The following is a 15,905-nucleotide window of genomic DNA, read 5'->3' as shown; positions in this document are numbered from 1 at the left end:
AAAGTGCTAAATGATTGCATGTAAATGTATTAGTGCTAAAACATGAGCATTTTACTGACTGATTTCAGACAGGGCTCAAGCCATCATCATCAAACTTTACTCATTTAGTTCATACCGCACCTTTAGAGCAACTACAATCCAGAGCTGACTGTTGAACAACTTCTGAAGTGTTTGCTGATGACATTATATAAATCCAGAATAAATCAGTCAGAACCTTTGATTAATACGGTTTACACAAGAACACGGTCAGAAAAAACACATCAGATCAAAGATGGAGACAGAGATTCTTTATTTACAAAACCCAATGAAGCGCCGGACGCGCCCAAACTACATAAAAACAGCAAATAAAAGAGAAATACAGGAGGTGGAAAATAAAAGATCCAAATGAAAGCAAAACTGTCCTGGAATACGTCCACCCTCAGATCAGATCAGCCACTGAAACACAAGAGTCAAACAATCAATGAATGAACGCCTTTATTCACGTCACAAACTAACATAAAACTAGAAGACAAACATAGATCAAAACTAGAACGTACATTTCCTGAAGAAAATGAGTGGTGCTTGCAGTGGCAACACAATTAGCATGTTTGCTAACACGATAAGCATGTTTTTAACAAAACGCCAACATGATTATCATGTTGTTAACAATGCTAACACATGTAGCTAACATGATGCTCACAAGATTAGCATTAACATAATCCTAGCATAATACTAAAACAACTAACATATTGTTAACACGATTAGCTGTTGTTGACATTACGCTAACACAATTAGCATTTTTGCTGGCACAATGCTAACAGGATTAACATGTTTGCTAACACAATTTTTATAATGTTAACATGACGTTAACATAATTAGGATTTTGCTAGCTCATTTTGACTTGGTTTTTATCATGCTCTAACCATATGCTAAATGCTAATCGCAATTAGCTATTCACTGTTAGCATATGTAACATGCTGAAAGTCCAGTTTGCTAACATGAGTCAAAAGACCCAACCCCCATGCCTCTATGACGTTCTGATGCAGAGATATAGGTCTTGGTAAACAGTTGCTAGGGTACTTTGTTTGGTTGCTATGGCGGGGATTGGCAGCATCCAGGGATGATACTCCAAAAGCTGCTTGCCAGTATGAATTATATAAAGCAACCCCCGTGGCTCTATGACATTCAGATATGAATGTATCCACCGTGGATTCGGGTTGCTAGGGTGCTTGATAAGGGTTGCTAGGGCATGGCGGAAGTGTTTAAGGTGATTTTTGATTGGCTGTTGATACCCTGAGTCAAACAACCCCACCCTCTATGACAATATCCAAAGATATCGCTTTGATCTCTTCGCAAGCAGCACTAATAAATGCATTTATGCATGAAATAATATCTGAGTGTAAATTAAAATAAGTGAATATTAAATAAGGATTGAAATAATATGATGCTGGCGCCCCATTGGTGACTCACCGTTCATGGGCATCTCGTCGATCTGTGTGGAGTAATATTGCTCAATGTCACGCAGGATACGGATGTCATCGTTCTTCACGAAGTTGATGGCCACGCCCTTCCTGCCATAACGACCCGATCGACCAATCCTGACGAGACACGCCAGAAATCAAACACCTGCATCTGATGTCATCAAACCACTCTATATTTTCCTAGTTTTAGTCATTTTTAGTTTTTTAAATTGTCAATTAATTTCAAACACAATTATTTGACTCCTAAAATTACTGTCAAAACATTAATGACTCCCAAAACATGAATGACTCCCAAAACATGAATGACTCCCAAACCATTAATGACTCCCAAACCATTAATGACTCCCAAACCATTAATGACTCGCAAACATAAAATGACTCGCAAACATAAAATGACTCGCAAACATAAAATGACTCGCAAACATAAAATGACTCGCAAACATAAAATGACTCGCAAACATAAAATGACTCCCAAACATAAAATGACTCCCAAACATAAAATGACTCCCAAACATAAAATGACTCCCAAACATAAAATGACTCCCAAACATAAAATGACTCCCAAACATAAAATGACTCCCAAACATAAAATGACTCCCAAAAATATATGACCCTTAAAATCAAAGCCATCTGTCTAACCAAGTTGTGTTCCAAATTTGAAACTGATACCACAAAAATGTAAGTTCCCGTGAGATTTTGTTTAGGCGCAGTACCAAAAACATCCACCGGGTGTCAAACAGTCCATTGCTTGTTTTTTGATGTGGAGCACCGTATCGCTGTAGCTTGGATGCATTTTTAAGATCTAGCCTACACTTATTACTGAAATGCTGGAAAGTATTTATAAGAATAATCATCACCGCTCAAAAGAGAAGAAAAAGACGAAAACATTTGAAATGAGCCGTTACTACGGCAGTAATTAACGTTATATAGGTTACATTTGCGGCATTGCAAAATGTGCAGTTTTTATATTTATAACATATGATCCAGTTAAACAACATCACATGACCAAAAAGTGTGTTTTCCTGAACACCATCACGACTGAACATGACTCTGATTTCATATGACAGCTCCATTTACTATTAATTAACATTTAATTTAATTTACATTTTAAATGCAATATTGACTGTTTTTGTTCTATTTCAGCAGCGAAAATAGTCCCAAACAGCAGAACCATAACGCATCTTACAGCAACAGTGTGTGTGTGTGTGTTACGGAATGATTTAGTGTTTGAACGAATTGGTTGAATCAAAGATTCAATGACCTGTTGGTAAACGACTCCCTCATTCTTGAATGAATCGTTTGAATGAATCGACTCAATGACTCACTCATTAAGACTCACCTGATGCCACCTACTGGTGGTTTAGTTTCATATACTTTTCAACATTTATTTTGTTTATTCAAAAATACAAATCTCAAAATTATTTAATGCAGTTGTAATTTTTCTGTGTAAATTATGGAATTAGATTAGTAACAGCCCTATAGTGTCTTATTCTAACTTAATGTATAGATCAAATTTAAGAATATAATATGAAACCTGAAGCATAGCCTGTATTTAATAAGATTAGGGGAAAATACCCTTTATAAAAGGTACAAATATCACAAATATGCAGATTTAAATATACCAAATTTAAATATATAAATAAGTTATATTTACAACACACACACCTAACTTTTTTCCAGAAAAAGAGCAAATTTTTTACCCGTACAAGTAAATGACTTACTTGTCTGAAGGAGAAGCACATGAACATGCTTACGTCATGCTACTCTTTTTGCTTTTACCGTATCTTGGCATTAATCATAATATTGTATCGTGATATATATCGAATCGTGACATGAAGGAATCGCTACACCCGTATATTCATGCTTTAGTTTTAGTTAGCTACAGTAACTCTGGTCTAAATGCTTCAGTCGGAATGGTGAGAGCCGTTTTTCTCCTCACATGAAAACCATGAGTTCATTCTAGCACTCGTTAGCGTGAGATTGAGACGTGTGTGTGTGTGTGTGTGTGTGTGTGTGTGTGTGTGTGTACCTGTGGATGTACAGCTCTCTGTTGTTAGGAAGGTCGTAGTTAATGATGAGAGACACCTGAGGCACATCCAGACCTCTGGCCCAAACGTCGGTGGAGATCAGCACTCGACTGCACAAAAGAAGCACAATCTCAAACACTTCATCTGCGTCAGAGCTTTTCTGCCATACTGTGACGTACATCCAACGGATGTGTGTGTGTGTGTGTGTGTGTGTGTGTGTGTGTGTGTGTGTACCTGGCTCCAGATCTGAACTCCTTCATAATGGACTCTCTCTCTTTCTGTGGCATGTCTCCATGCATCGACGACACGGTGAAGTTCGCCTCCCGCATCTTCTCCGTCAGCCAGTCCACCTGAAAACACACGGCAGAGATTACACACACACACACACGTTAGGTTTTTGTGAATTGTGGGGACTTTCCATAGGCATAATGCATTTTACACTGTACAAACTGGAAAACCCCCTGCTCCTAAACCTACCCATCACACACACACAGCCCCTAAACCTACCCATCACACACACACACACAGCCCCTAAACCTACCCATCACACACACACAGCCCCTAAACCTACCCATCACACACACACAGCCCCTAAACCTACCCATCACACACACACAGGCCCTAAACCTACCCATCACACACACACAGGCCCTAAACCTACCCATCACACACACACAGGCCCTAAACCTACCCATCACACACACACAGGCCCTAAACCTACCCATCACACACACACAGGCCCTAAACCTACCCATCACACACACACAGGCCCTAAACCTACCCATCACACACACACAGGCCCTAAACCTACCCATCACACACACACAGGCCCTAAACCTACCCATCACACACACACAGGCCCTAAACCTACCCATCACACACACAGCCCCTAAACCTACCCATCACACACACACAGCCCCTAAACCTACCCATCACACACACAGCCCCTAAACCTACCCATCACACACACTGCCCCTAAACCTACCCATCACACACACACACTGCCCCTAAACCTACCCATCACACACACACACTGCCCCTAAACCTACCCATCACACACACACACACACACACACACAGCCCCTAAACCTATCCATCACACACACACAGCCCCTAAACCTACCCATCTCTCACACACACACACACACACACACACACACACACACACAGCCCCTAAACCTACCCACCACAGGAAACATTCTGCATTTTTACATTTTCAAAAAAATAATTGAATATGTTTATAAATCCATTTACATTGTGGGAACCGCTGGCTGCTGATCTCAGGTTTATATTACATTGTGGGCACATTTGGTCAATGTAATATAAACAAGTACACACACACACATCTCAGTCAACTCAATGTTGAAGACTGGATGTTTGAATTTAAGTGGCACCGAAATCTCAGTTCTGTTCCGGTCCGGTGCAAACCAGTTATATAGGGTTTCGGTGCCCAACCCGACTAAACACTCCACTAATGTCTAGCTGACCATGCCTAGAGTTCTGCTGGAATAAAGCAGCAGAATATCAGAAAGTGCGGTTCAGCTGACCTTGCGTTTGGTGTTGCAGAAGATGACGGCCTGTGTGATGGTCAGCGTGTCGTAAAGGTCACACAGTGTGTCAAACTTCCACTCTTCTCGCTCCACAGCCACGAAAAACTGCTTAATGCCCTCCAGGGTCAACTCATCACTGCAGACAGAGGGAAACACACCAAACATGAGCACACACCGATCACATCTAATGTCGTAGATATTCGAAAACATTGCTTGATACTCGATATCCGAATTAGATTTTTTATTTTTTTAATGACAGCCTTCGATCGGTCAGGAGATTGATTGCGAGTGTCCTCGGCGTCTCACCGTTTGACCAGGATGCGGATGGGGTCGGTCATGAACTTGTTGGTCATCTCCAGGATCTCGTGAGGAAGTGTGGCGCTGATCAGACACACCTGAGTGGCAGGCGGCAGATATCGGTACACATCGTAAATCTGTTCCTTAAAACCTGCGGAGAAAAAACTCAGGAGTCACGCGTGATCTCATACAGACTGACATTAGAGAGCAGTGGAAACAATTCTCAAATTAAAGTAGTCTAGAAATCTAGACGCACCGTAGCGGCAGCAAATCTAATCTGCCGCGAGTGTCGTCTAGCAACTCTCAATACACGTCTGAGCTGTAAAAACCAAACTCTGGTCGGGCCAATCACATCGTGTGTAGAGTCGGTGGGCGGGGCCATAATGATGCAGGCCGAGTTGCGTTTGCGTGCTTCTAGTAAACACAGAAGCTGGCGAACGGCGGTCTGTCGAATCAGCTTTGACCGCGACTCTGGAAGACTTGAGTTAAAGGGGCGGTGAAATGCTGTTTCCTGCACACTGAGCTTTTTACGCTGTTAAAGACTCGGATTCCCATCCTAAACATAGTCAAAGTTTCAGAAACTAATGTTGGACGTTTGATGGAGTATTTCTGTGTCAAAAATACTCCTTCCGGTTTCTCACAAGTTTCGGAGAGTTTTTTTCGAGTATGGGTCGGCTTGACGTTAATAGAGCGGAAGGTCCTTGTATGGGCCGTACGGGCTCTTCTCCCGGTGGGGTGCGCGCGCGTGACTAGAGCGAGAGAGGAAATGCACGCCCATAAACACTCTCAGCTGCAGATCCAGTCGTCCGTGAACACTTCTGTCGTTATAGTCCGCGCCGCGCTCCACTTCATTCCTCCACTTTGACACTAAGGGTTTACTCACACTAGCCAGTTTGAACCGTGCCGAGTGCGTTTGACTACCAAAGCGCGGTTCGTTTGACTAGTGTGAGTGCTCTGAACCGTGCCCGGGCGCGGCTCGATTAGCCGGCCCTGGCCCGCTTGGAAGAGGTGGGCCAGAGCACGGATCAGTTGGACTCGGGCGCGGTTCACATGCAGTGTGAGCGCTAACCGTGCTGGAGTCCGTAATCAAAGCTGCAAAGTCCTTGCTGCACTTCAGCTGGTACCTTGCAAACCTCATAATACGAGCAGCACGATTACATGAACATTTTCGCGCCACTAAGGTGACACATCTGTTTAACAACAGGCTGTGAGAGGGCTGTGGACCACCGTGGACCAAACGACACAAAATGATCCACAAAGAAAACAGAGCGATGGATTCCATTGTGCAGGGCCGGCCCAAGGCATAAGCGAACTAAGCGGCTGCTTAGGGCCCCCTTGGCCACCAGGAGGCCCCCAAGAGCACTTAAAATGACTTCCTGCTGCCGCTGTATGTTCCTTTATGTTTGAAATCGCCTTTATGGCCTTAAAACAATTACTAAATAAACTGCAAAATGTTCTGTTTTTCTAATATATGCACGGATTGACTCTGACAGCGCTGTTCGAGCTCGCGGTGCCATCGACTGCCGTAGCTTGTTCGTCAGGGTTCAAAGTCCACAGTGCGAGAAAAAAAATCGGCGCTGAAACGGCGCTACTCGTCAGTTGACCGGTAACCTTTTTATGAATGAATGGATTTGAGAATGTGCTTTGGTTTTGTGCAAATATCTTATTTGACATGCTGTATGTTCTGGACGGAGTACAGCATAGCTTCCAGTTTCTGTTCACAGTAAATGCTTCTCTGCAAGTGCTGTTTGACTTCGAGTCGCTCAAAATTATCTTTTTTTTTTTTTTTAGGAATGCAAATTCGTTCTTCCCAAAAAGCCTTCCCAAATTTGTAATGAGAATCATTTATATGCTGTTGTCAACAAATAGGAGTACTAATGTCTTTCTGCATGAATTTCCACAAAAATAAAAGCTTTGCATAATGTTTGAAAGAAATCCACCAACATTTCTTGTTTTAAAAGAAGTCTCTGCTCACCAAAGGCTGCATTTATTTGATAAAAACTACAGTTAAAACAGTTATATTGTGAAATATTATTGCAATTTAAAATAGCTGTTTTCTATGATTGATATATATATATAATGATATTCGTATGTGATATAAATATCAAGTAAATGGTAATGTGTTCCTGTGATCAAAGCTGAATTTTCAGCATTATTACACCAGTCTTCACTGTCACATGATCCTTCACAGATTATTCTCATGATGATTGGCTGCTCAAGAAACATTTATTTTTTATTATCATGTTGAAAACAGTTGTGTAAAAACAGCTTTTTTAGGATTCTTTGAAAGCTTTCTATTTTCGATAAATCCTGTTCTTTTGAACTTTCTATTCATCAAAGAGTCCTGGGGTAACGAATTGTGTGCATATTTAGCATGAGACTTCTTTAAAAAAAAAAAAGTTTAAATCGTACATATCCCAGTCTAAACCGTACTGTAAGACTTTGAATATTAAAGTGCAAATGAACACCTGAGCACTCTTGTGGGTTTGCAACAATTTAAAACCGTATAAGGGTAAAAACATGACAGACAGACATGATAAGCAACACAGCTACAACTAATAAAATTGATAATGGGTGTGCGATTATAATCAAGAATTGACAATAGTCAATCGGTACCGAGGGGCCCCCAAATAAAATTCTGCTTAGGGCCCCATGAAGGCTTGGGCCGACTCTGACATTGTGTTCAGAGAGCGCCGCTCTTCCTGTTTATCCCGAAACCGTCGCACCATAATGAGGTAAGCGTGCTCCGGCACGAATGCTGAAACCCTATGTGAGTGCAGGCCAGCGGGGGAGTGGGGACAACCGTACTCGGGCCTGGTTCATGGCAACCGTGCCTAGTGTGAGTACACCCTAAGCGACTTCAACGCTTCAGCACAGCATTCTGGGAAGACAGCGCTGCATTTGAACCGATTTGAACTCAGAAATGCTTCAGTCGCATCGCAAAGTGGATCTCCACACTCCAAGAAGTGTGTTTCTGACGGAGCGGTCCCAGCGATAAAGGTTCGGTCCTGCTTTGGAAGCAGCCGGTGAGTAAAACTGCTTCAGATGTCTGTGCTGTCGGCTATCGTCGCGTGAGTAAACATCAGTAAACGACACGATCGCGCGCTGCGTCAGTCAAATGCGCTAACGGACTCCATTGCTGTTCTCTGTATAACGTTACACTAGTCTGACGTGCTAAACCGTTCTGCTTGCTAATGCTAAGGTTTAGTCGCATACAATAGTCCATAAACCGAATCATGTCCTCATAAACTGCGAGTAAACACACACAAATGTTGACAGGCCACTAAATACAGTCCATACCACAGAGACGGACGTCCTGCTGCTGCTGCTTCTATTTCGGCCTCCGAATTAGATTCTGGATCATTATCTATTAGCTGAGATCGATAGCAAGGGCTTCTCCACGCTTGAGGACGTCACCGCTTTGCGCTCGTCATTCTTTAGCTCCGCCCACACGATACGCCTCCCGCCGCTCGGTTTTTTCCGGAAAGACTCGGTACAGCCCATATTTCTTTTACAGATATAATAAAACGAAAGACTTTTCGGAGATATGAAGGATGCAATACTACTCTATAGGTACTGAAGATTGACATGAGATTGACTGAATCTGAGTGTTTCACCCCCCCTTTAAGCTTTTCTCTGAGAAAAGAACGGCACTGAAATCATTCTTAAGGGAAGATGTGTTCTGAGTTTTGCAGACGGATTCGGCGAATGTTTAATCTATCAGCTCTGCTTCACCTTCGTTGCTCTGGTTGGTTGTAGCGCTATCCTATCGCGTGCAGAGGGAGTTTGACAGACAGCCGTTTATCGCCCCTCGGATTGAGCCGTCAGTGGGGAGTTTTTCAGACCAAACATCTTGATGTGGGTCTGGCTTGTCAGGCTAAATTTAAAGGGTTAGTTCACCCGATAATGAAATTGTCATTAATTCCTCACCCTCATGTCATTCCACACCCGTAATGGGGCGTTCACACCAGACGTGAATGAAGCAAATAATTCGCTTGTAGCGGGACGCTTGAACATTTTGATTCGCTTCATTCGCGTCACACTTCACAACAGCCGCGAATGAAGCGAATAAATCACGTGTAGTTGGACGCTGAATAAATAGTCTTTTTGTGGTTTAATATTCACAGACACTTGTCTATACTACCAGATGTGTTCTCAGGTGCTGAAATTTAGTGAGAATGTGATTCGGTACCCACCCCGAGTCTGCAGGCCTGCATTTGGAAGCGTTGCGAGACACGTTACCTTTATTGAGCATCTCATCCGCTTCATCCAACACCAGCATCTTAATGGCACGAGTCCTCAAACTCCTCCTGCGGATCATGTCTGAGAGAGAAAGAGAGACTTTCCGTCAGGATTACAGCACAACAGGAGCTTCTTTTATTTGAGTGTTATCTATTTTATGTGAGAGTTGAATATAATAGATTGGTCTGTTGTCTCTTGACTAGTGTTATACAACATGACTATGACTTAGCATAAACATACTAAAAGCCAAGTGGCATGTTATCGATATGCATTTTGAGCTATCCGTGTGAATGTCTATGCCGAAACAAACCATTGTGTGTGTTTCCACAATGTAAATGGATTTATGAACAAACTAAATTATGTTTTTTGAAAATGTACAAAATGCAGAATGTTTCTTGTAGGTGTAGGGGCAGTGTGTGTGTGTGAGAGATGGGTAGATTTAGGCACAGGGGCAGTGTGTGTGTGTGTGTGAGAGATGGGTAGATTTAGGGGCAGTGTGTGTGTGTGTGTGTGATGGGTAGGTTTAGGGGCAGTGTGTGTGATGGGTAGGTTTAGGGGCAGTGTGTGTGTGTGAGAGATGGGTAGATTTAGGCACAGGGGCAGTGTGTGTGTGTGTGTGAGAGATGGGTAGATTTAGGCACAGGGGCAGTGTGTGTGTGTGTGTGAGAGATGGGTAGATTTAGGGGCAGTGTGTGTGTGTGTGTGATGGGTAGGTTTAGGGGCAGTGTGTGTGTGTGTGTGATGGGTAGGTTTAGGGGCAGTGTGTGTGTGTGATGGGTAGGTTTAGGGGCAGTGTGTGTGTGTGTGTGATGGGTAGGTTTAGGGGCAGTGTGTGTGTGTGTGTGTGTGTGATGGGTAGGTTTAGGGGCAGTGTGTGTGTGTGTGTGTGATGGGTAGGTTTAGGGGCAGTGTGTGTGTGTGTGTGTGTGTGTGTGATGGGTAGGTTTAGGGGCAGTGTAAGGGGATAGAAAATACGGTTTGTACAGTAAAAAAAAAGCACTACGCCTATGGAATGTCCCCACATTTCACAAAACGTAAGCGTTTTTAAATTAACACGCAATCGCAAGGTAATGTAAGTAAATGGAGGCCAAACGGCGTTGATAAACACGCTAAAAAGCGATTATGCGTCTTGATAGCACGCCAAAATGGCACACGAGTTGCCGTATCATACATCCACCATTTCATGAGCTCAGTCTGCATTATAAGTGAGGAATGAAGGCTAAACTCACCGAACACTCGGCCGGGCGTTCCTGCCACCACATGCTGACCGTAGTCCAGTTTCCTGATGTCCTCGCCCACGTTTGTGCCTCCGATGCAAGAATGGCACTGAACGTTCATGTAGTCACCCAACGCCAGAAGCACCTGCAGGACACAGGAAATTACATCATGTCAGAGACTCAAGGCTAAAAAAACCAAATCTTTAAAGGGTTAGTTCAGCCAAAAATGAAATGTCTGTCATTAACTCCTCTCCCTAATGTCGCTCCACACCCGTAAGACCTCCGTTCATCTTCACACACAGTTTAAGATATTTTATATTTAGTCCGAGAGCGTATGCAAGTGTATGCACACTATACTGTCCATGTCCAGAAAGGGAATCTCATGATTCGAATCATGAATCAATTCACTGATTCATAACCGTTTGAATCTTTATTTCATATATATAATATCTTAAGACATTATATATCTTAAACTGTGTGTGAAGATGAGCGGAGGTCTTACGGGTGTGGAGCAACATTAGGGAGAGGAGTTCATGACAGACATTTCATTTTTGGCTGAACTAACCCTTTAATGTTTTCTAAATCTTTACCTTCTGGATCTGTCCTGCTAACTCTCTGGTCGGAGCCAAAATCAGCGCTTGAGTCTCTCGAACCTAACAAAACAAAAGAGGACAAGAAACAGTTTGATGAAGAGCAAAAATCATAATTCATTAATTAAAATATAATATACTTTAAATATAAATAAATAATATAATAGAGATGCACCGATCGAGCTATTTTAACATAATTGGCCAGTCTCACCAATTCCCAGCCGTTTTTTGTTGCTAGCGGCACAGGCTATACCGTGAGACGAGCATTCACGAAGCGATCGCTTTCTGCCAGAAACACAACAGTATTTGTGTTATTTTATACCTCATATCAGACGAATCTCATCTAGTGTTCCCAACGGCATTACTTCCGGCGACTGAGGTCAAAATGCTAGCGTGATACATTTACATAGTTGCCTCACTCAACTGATCCACGCAGGGACTAATGAGGCATCTATGTATATAAAATACGATTATATTTCCAGAAAGAATGTATTTATTTTTTGTGAGGCTGAGCTGTAATTTCCATATGTCATCATCTAAACCCATTTGAAGTAATGGCGCTGGGAACACTAGATGAGATTCGTCTGATATGAGGTAAAATAACACAAATACTGTTGAGTTTCTGGCAGAAAGTGATCGCTTCGTGTCTTAAGACATCAGTGTGTCTCCACGAGCCTCAGGGTTTAATATGGATTTGTGTGTGTGTGTGTGTGTGTTTTACTCTTATAGAAATACACCCCATTGACACGCATTATACGAGCAACGGCTGAGTTAAAAATCTTCATTTGTGTTCTCCTGAAGAAACACACACACCTATGATGGTCAGCAGATCAACATCAGGCTCATTTCTGGCTGAACTATCCCTTTAATACTGTTTATTTTTTTAGCATTTAAGAATAGTAGATGTGTTTTGTATATGCTGTTATTATAATTAAAGCTCTTTGAAAGACCACCGTTGTCGGCAGGACACACTCCAGCCGAGATTAATTGCAATCGGTGCATCTCTAGTATAAAACACAGACGATATGTGTAGGAACTAAAGCGCCACACACACCTGGATATCCAGACACTGCAGCACGGAGATACAGAACGTGGCCGTCTTACCGGTTCCAGACTGAGACCTGGAGAACAGAGGTTTAGTGTTAGAGTGCGCACACACACACACACACACACACACACACACTGCAGCACGAGCCCAGCGGGACTTACTGAGCGATGACGTCTCTCCCCTTGATGATTTGCTTGATGGCTCGCTGCTGGATGGCTGATGGTTTCTCAAAGCCTAAACACAGGACACACACATTTAGCGTATTAACACTACCTAAGTAATGAGCTAGTGACTAAAGCTGCGTCCCAAAGACACACTATACACTTACGCACTTAACCGTGCAGTGTATGAACTATACATGGCTAATTGTTCTCACTGAATTTATTGTTTAAATTAACATTTTAAAAACAACTTTTCTATTTCAGTTTAAGAAATTGACAGATGATGCATACATTTAATTATAAACCATTGCTCTTATAATGGACATTATTTTGTCGTTGGAGTCCTGTAGCTCCTCCCCCTCCACTACGCCTGTCGAGTGGATGAAGTGTCCCAACATTCCTCACTTCGTTTTTTTCCCTTAATTTAGTGCGTCATCCGAGTATTTAAAGTGCACTTTTTCTTTGTGGTATTTTCAGTGAACACAATACTTACACTATTATACTTGAAAACGTTATAGAAGTGCACAAGACCAAGAGAAGACACAGCTCTAGTGATAACCATCCCATAATAAAGCTCTAGAACTTTATTCTGACACACACACATATTTACAGACACACACACAAACATAAACACACACACACACACACACACACACACAGACATACATACATACACACAGGCATATACACACACACACACACACAAACATAAACACACACACACATATACGCACACACACACAGACATAGACACACATATACACACACACACAGACATATACACATACACAGAAATATACACACCACACACGGACAGACTCACATATAGACACACACACACACAGACACCCCCACACAGACAAATATACACAAACACACAGAAATATACACACAGACACACACACACGGACAGACTCACATATACACACACACACAGACATATACACACAGACACACCCACACAGACATACACACACACACAGAAATATACACACCACACACACACGGACAGACTCACATATAGACACACACACACAGACCCACACAGACATATACACACACACAGACATATACACACCACACACGGACAGACTCGCATATAGACACACACACACAGACATATACAGGGACACATACACACACACCCACACAGACATATACACACACACACACACACAGAAATATACACCACCCACGGACAGACTCGCATATAGACACACACACACAGACATATACAGGGACACATACACACACACCCACACAGACATATACACACACACACACAGAAATATACACCACCCACGGACAGACTCGCATATAGACACACACACACAGACATATACAGGGACACATACACACACACCCACACAGACATATACACACACAGAAATATACACACCACACACGGACAGACTCGCATATAGACACACACACACAGACATATACAGGGACACACACACATATACACACACACGCAGAAATATACACACCACACACGGACAGACTCACATATAGACACACACACACAGACATATACAGGGACACATACACACACACCAACACAGACATATACACACACACGCAGAAATATACACACCACACACGGACAGACTCACATATAGACACACACACACACAGACATATACAGGGACACATACACACACACCCACACAGACATATACACACACACACAGACATATACACACACACGCAGAAATATACACACCACACACGGACAGACTCACATATAGACACACACACACAGACCTATACAGGGACACACACACACCCACACAGACATATACACACACACAGAAATATACACACCACACACGGACAGACTCACATATAGACACACACACACAGACATATACAGGGACACCCACACAGACATATACACACAGACACCCCCCCCCCACACACACACACACAAATATACACACCACACACGTTAAGACTCACATATACAGACACACACACACACAGACATATTCAGACACACACACAGAAATATACACACCACACACGGACAGACTCACATATACAGACACACACACACACACACACAGACATATACACACACACCCACACAGAACCCCCCCCCCCCCCACACACACACACACACACGTGTGTGTAATATATATATATATATACACGTTTGTGTGTGTGTAACCATGGCAGCTGACTGAACTAGTTGAGTTGAACACAGTAACGTTAACCAGCGCAGAATCTCTTCAGGTAAACAATGTAAAGTGGCGGTTATATCGTTAAAGGGCCGGTTATTGTAACGTAATGAGTGTTCGCGTAGATCTTCTCTCGCCTCCTAATAAACCTCACACCGAGCTCTATAATCTGATCGGTGCAGTAATCGATCATTATAACGCGTTATTACCGTACGCGTAGATCCCGCGCAGTAAATCTTCCCTCAGGCCCATCGTGTCGAACGTCGGCGTCACGTCCACCTCCTCACTCGTCTCAAACTCAATCTTCGTCATGTCTTCCTCCTTCAGGAGCCTCTTCCTCACGGGAACTGCGGCGACGGCCATAATTATGATCGATTTTTAATATAAACTACGAGTTGAAATATGAAAGCGCTTCTGTGCGCGTACACAAGCCGAACGGAACGGAAGAGCCGCGTGTGTCGCAGCTGTGACGCACAATGCGTGAGACGCGTGATGACGTGCCCATGACTGTTCCCGCCCACTAAGTTCACAATCTCTTAAAGGGACAGTCCACCCTGTCATAATTTACTCACCGTCAAGTTGTTCCAAGCCTGTATAAAAGTCTTTATTGTGCCGAACACTAGGAAGATATTTTGAAGAATGCTTGTGATCAAAAAGCTGATGTCCACTTACTTCCAAAGTAATGTTTTCTCCGTACTATAGAAGCCAATGGTGCCCCAAAACTGTTTGCTTACAAACATTCTTCAAAAAATCTTCCTAGTGTTCAGCAGAAGAAAGAAATCAAAAGAACGGGTGAGTAAGTCCTGTACTGCTCTGCATTTTATTCTCTCCTATGTACAGCACTTTGGTCAGCCTTGGTTGTTTTTAAATGTGATTTATAAATAAATATTGTATTGTATTGTATTGTAAACCATGACAAAATTATACAATTAACGGGCACTACAGGAAATTTACCACAGGAAATACATGGTTTTCAAAGCTTTATAACAGTTAAAGCGTCACATATGGTCCGATCTCCATTAGCGTCTGCGTGCTGCTTTAGAGTCATATGCCGCATGTGCTCACCTAGTTTCATAAAGTTCCAAGCTTTCGTTTGGGATTTATAAGCTTCTCAGTGTATTTTGCCACAG

General features: G+C 42.7%; 1 protein-coding gene across 1 annotated transcript; it reads right to left on the bottom strand.

The window, feature by feature from the left end:
- Positions 1-272: 272 nt before the first annotated feature.
- eif4a3 (eukaryotic translation initiation factor 4A3) lies at positions 273-15,266 on the bottom strand. Its single transcript, XM_067431025.1, has 12 exons — positions 14,985-15,266; positions 12,593-12,665; positions 12,438-12,504; positions 11,384-11,446; positions 10,806-10,938; positions 9,577-9,657; positions 5,344-5,485; positions 5,035-5,173; positions 3,722-3,837; positions 3,490-3,597; positions 1,450-1,577; positions 273-435 (listed from the first exon to the last, which is right to left on the bottom strand). Exons 1-12 carry the CDS (start codon positions 15,136-15,138, stop codon positions 419-421), a joined length of 1,221 nt encoding a protein of 406 aa, XP_067287126.1. The 5' UTR covers positions 15,139-15,266; the 3' UTR covers positions 273-418.
- Between the last annotated feature and the right edge of the window lie 639 nt (positions 15,267-15,905).

Source organism: Pseudorasbora parva, chromosome 22, assembly GCF_024679245.1.
Source record: "Pseudorasbora parva isolate DD20220531a chromosome 22, ASM2467924v1, whole genome shotgun sequence".
In the NCBI taxonomy this organism is placed as follows: Eukaryota; Metazoa; Chordata; class Actinopteri; order Cypriniformes; family Gobionidae; genus Pseudorasbora; species Pseudorasbora parva.
Note: the sequence above shows the minus strand (reverse complement) of the source record. Positions and strands in the feature narration are given on the sequence as shown.

Coding starts and splice junctions, on each gene's coding strand:
- eif4a3 (XM_067431025.1), bottom strand. CDS start 15,138: ATGGCCGTCGCCGCAGTTCCCGTGAGGAAGAGGCTCCTGAAGGAGGAA. Junction 5,174..5,343: donor ATCCGCATCCTGGTCAAACG/GTGAGACGCCGA, acceptor CTCTGTCTGCAG/TGATGAGTTGACCCTGGAGG. Junction 3,838..5,034: donor TCTGCAACACCAAACGCAAG/GTCAGCTGAACC, acceptor GTGTGTTTTCAG/GTGGACTGGCTGACGGAGAA.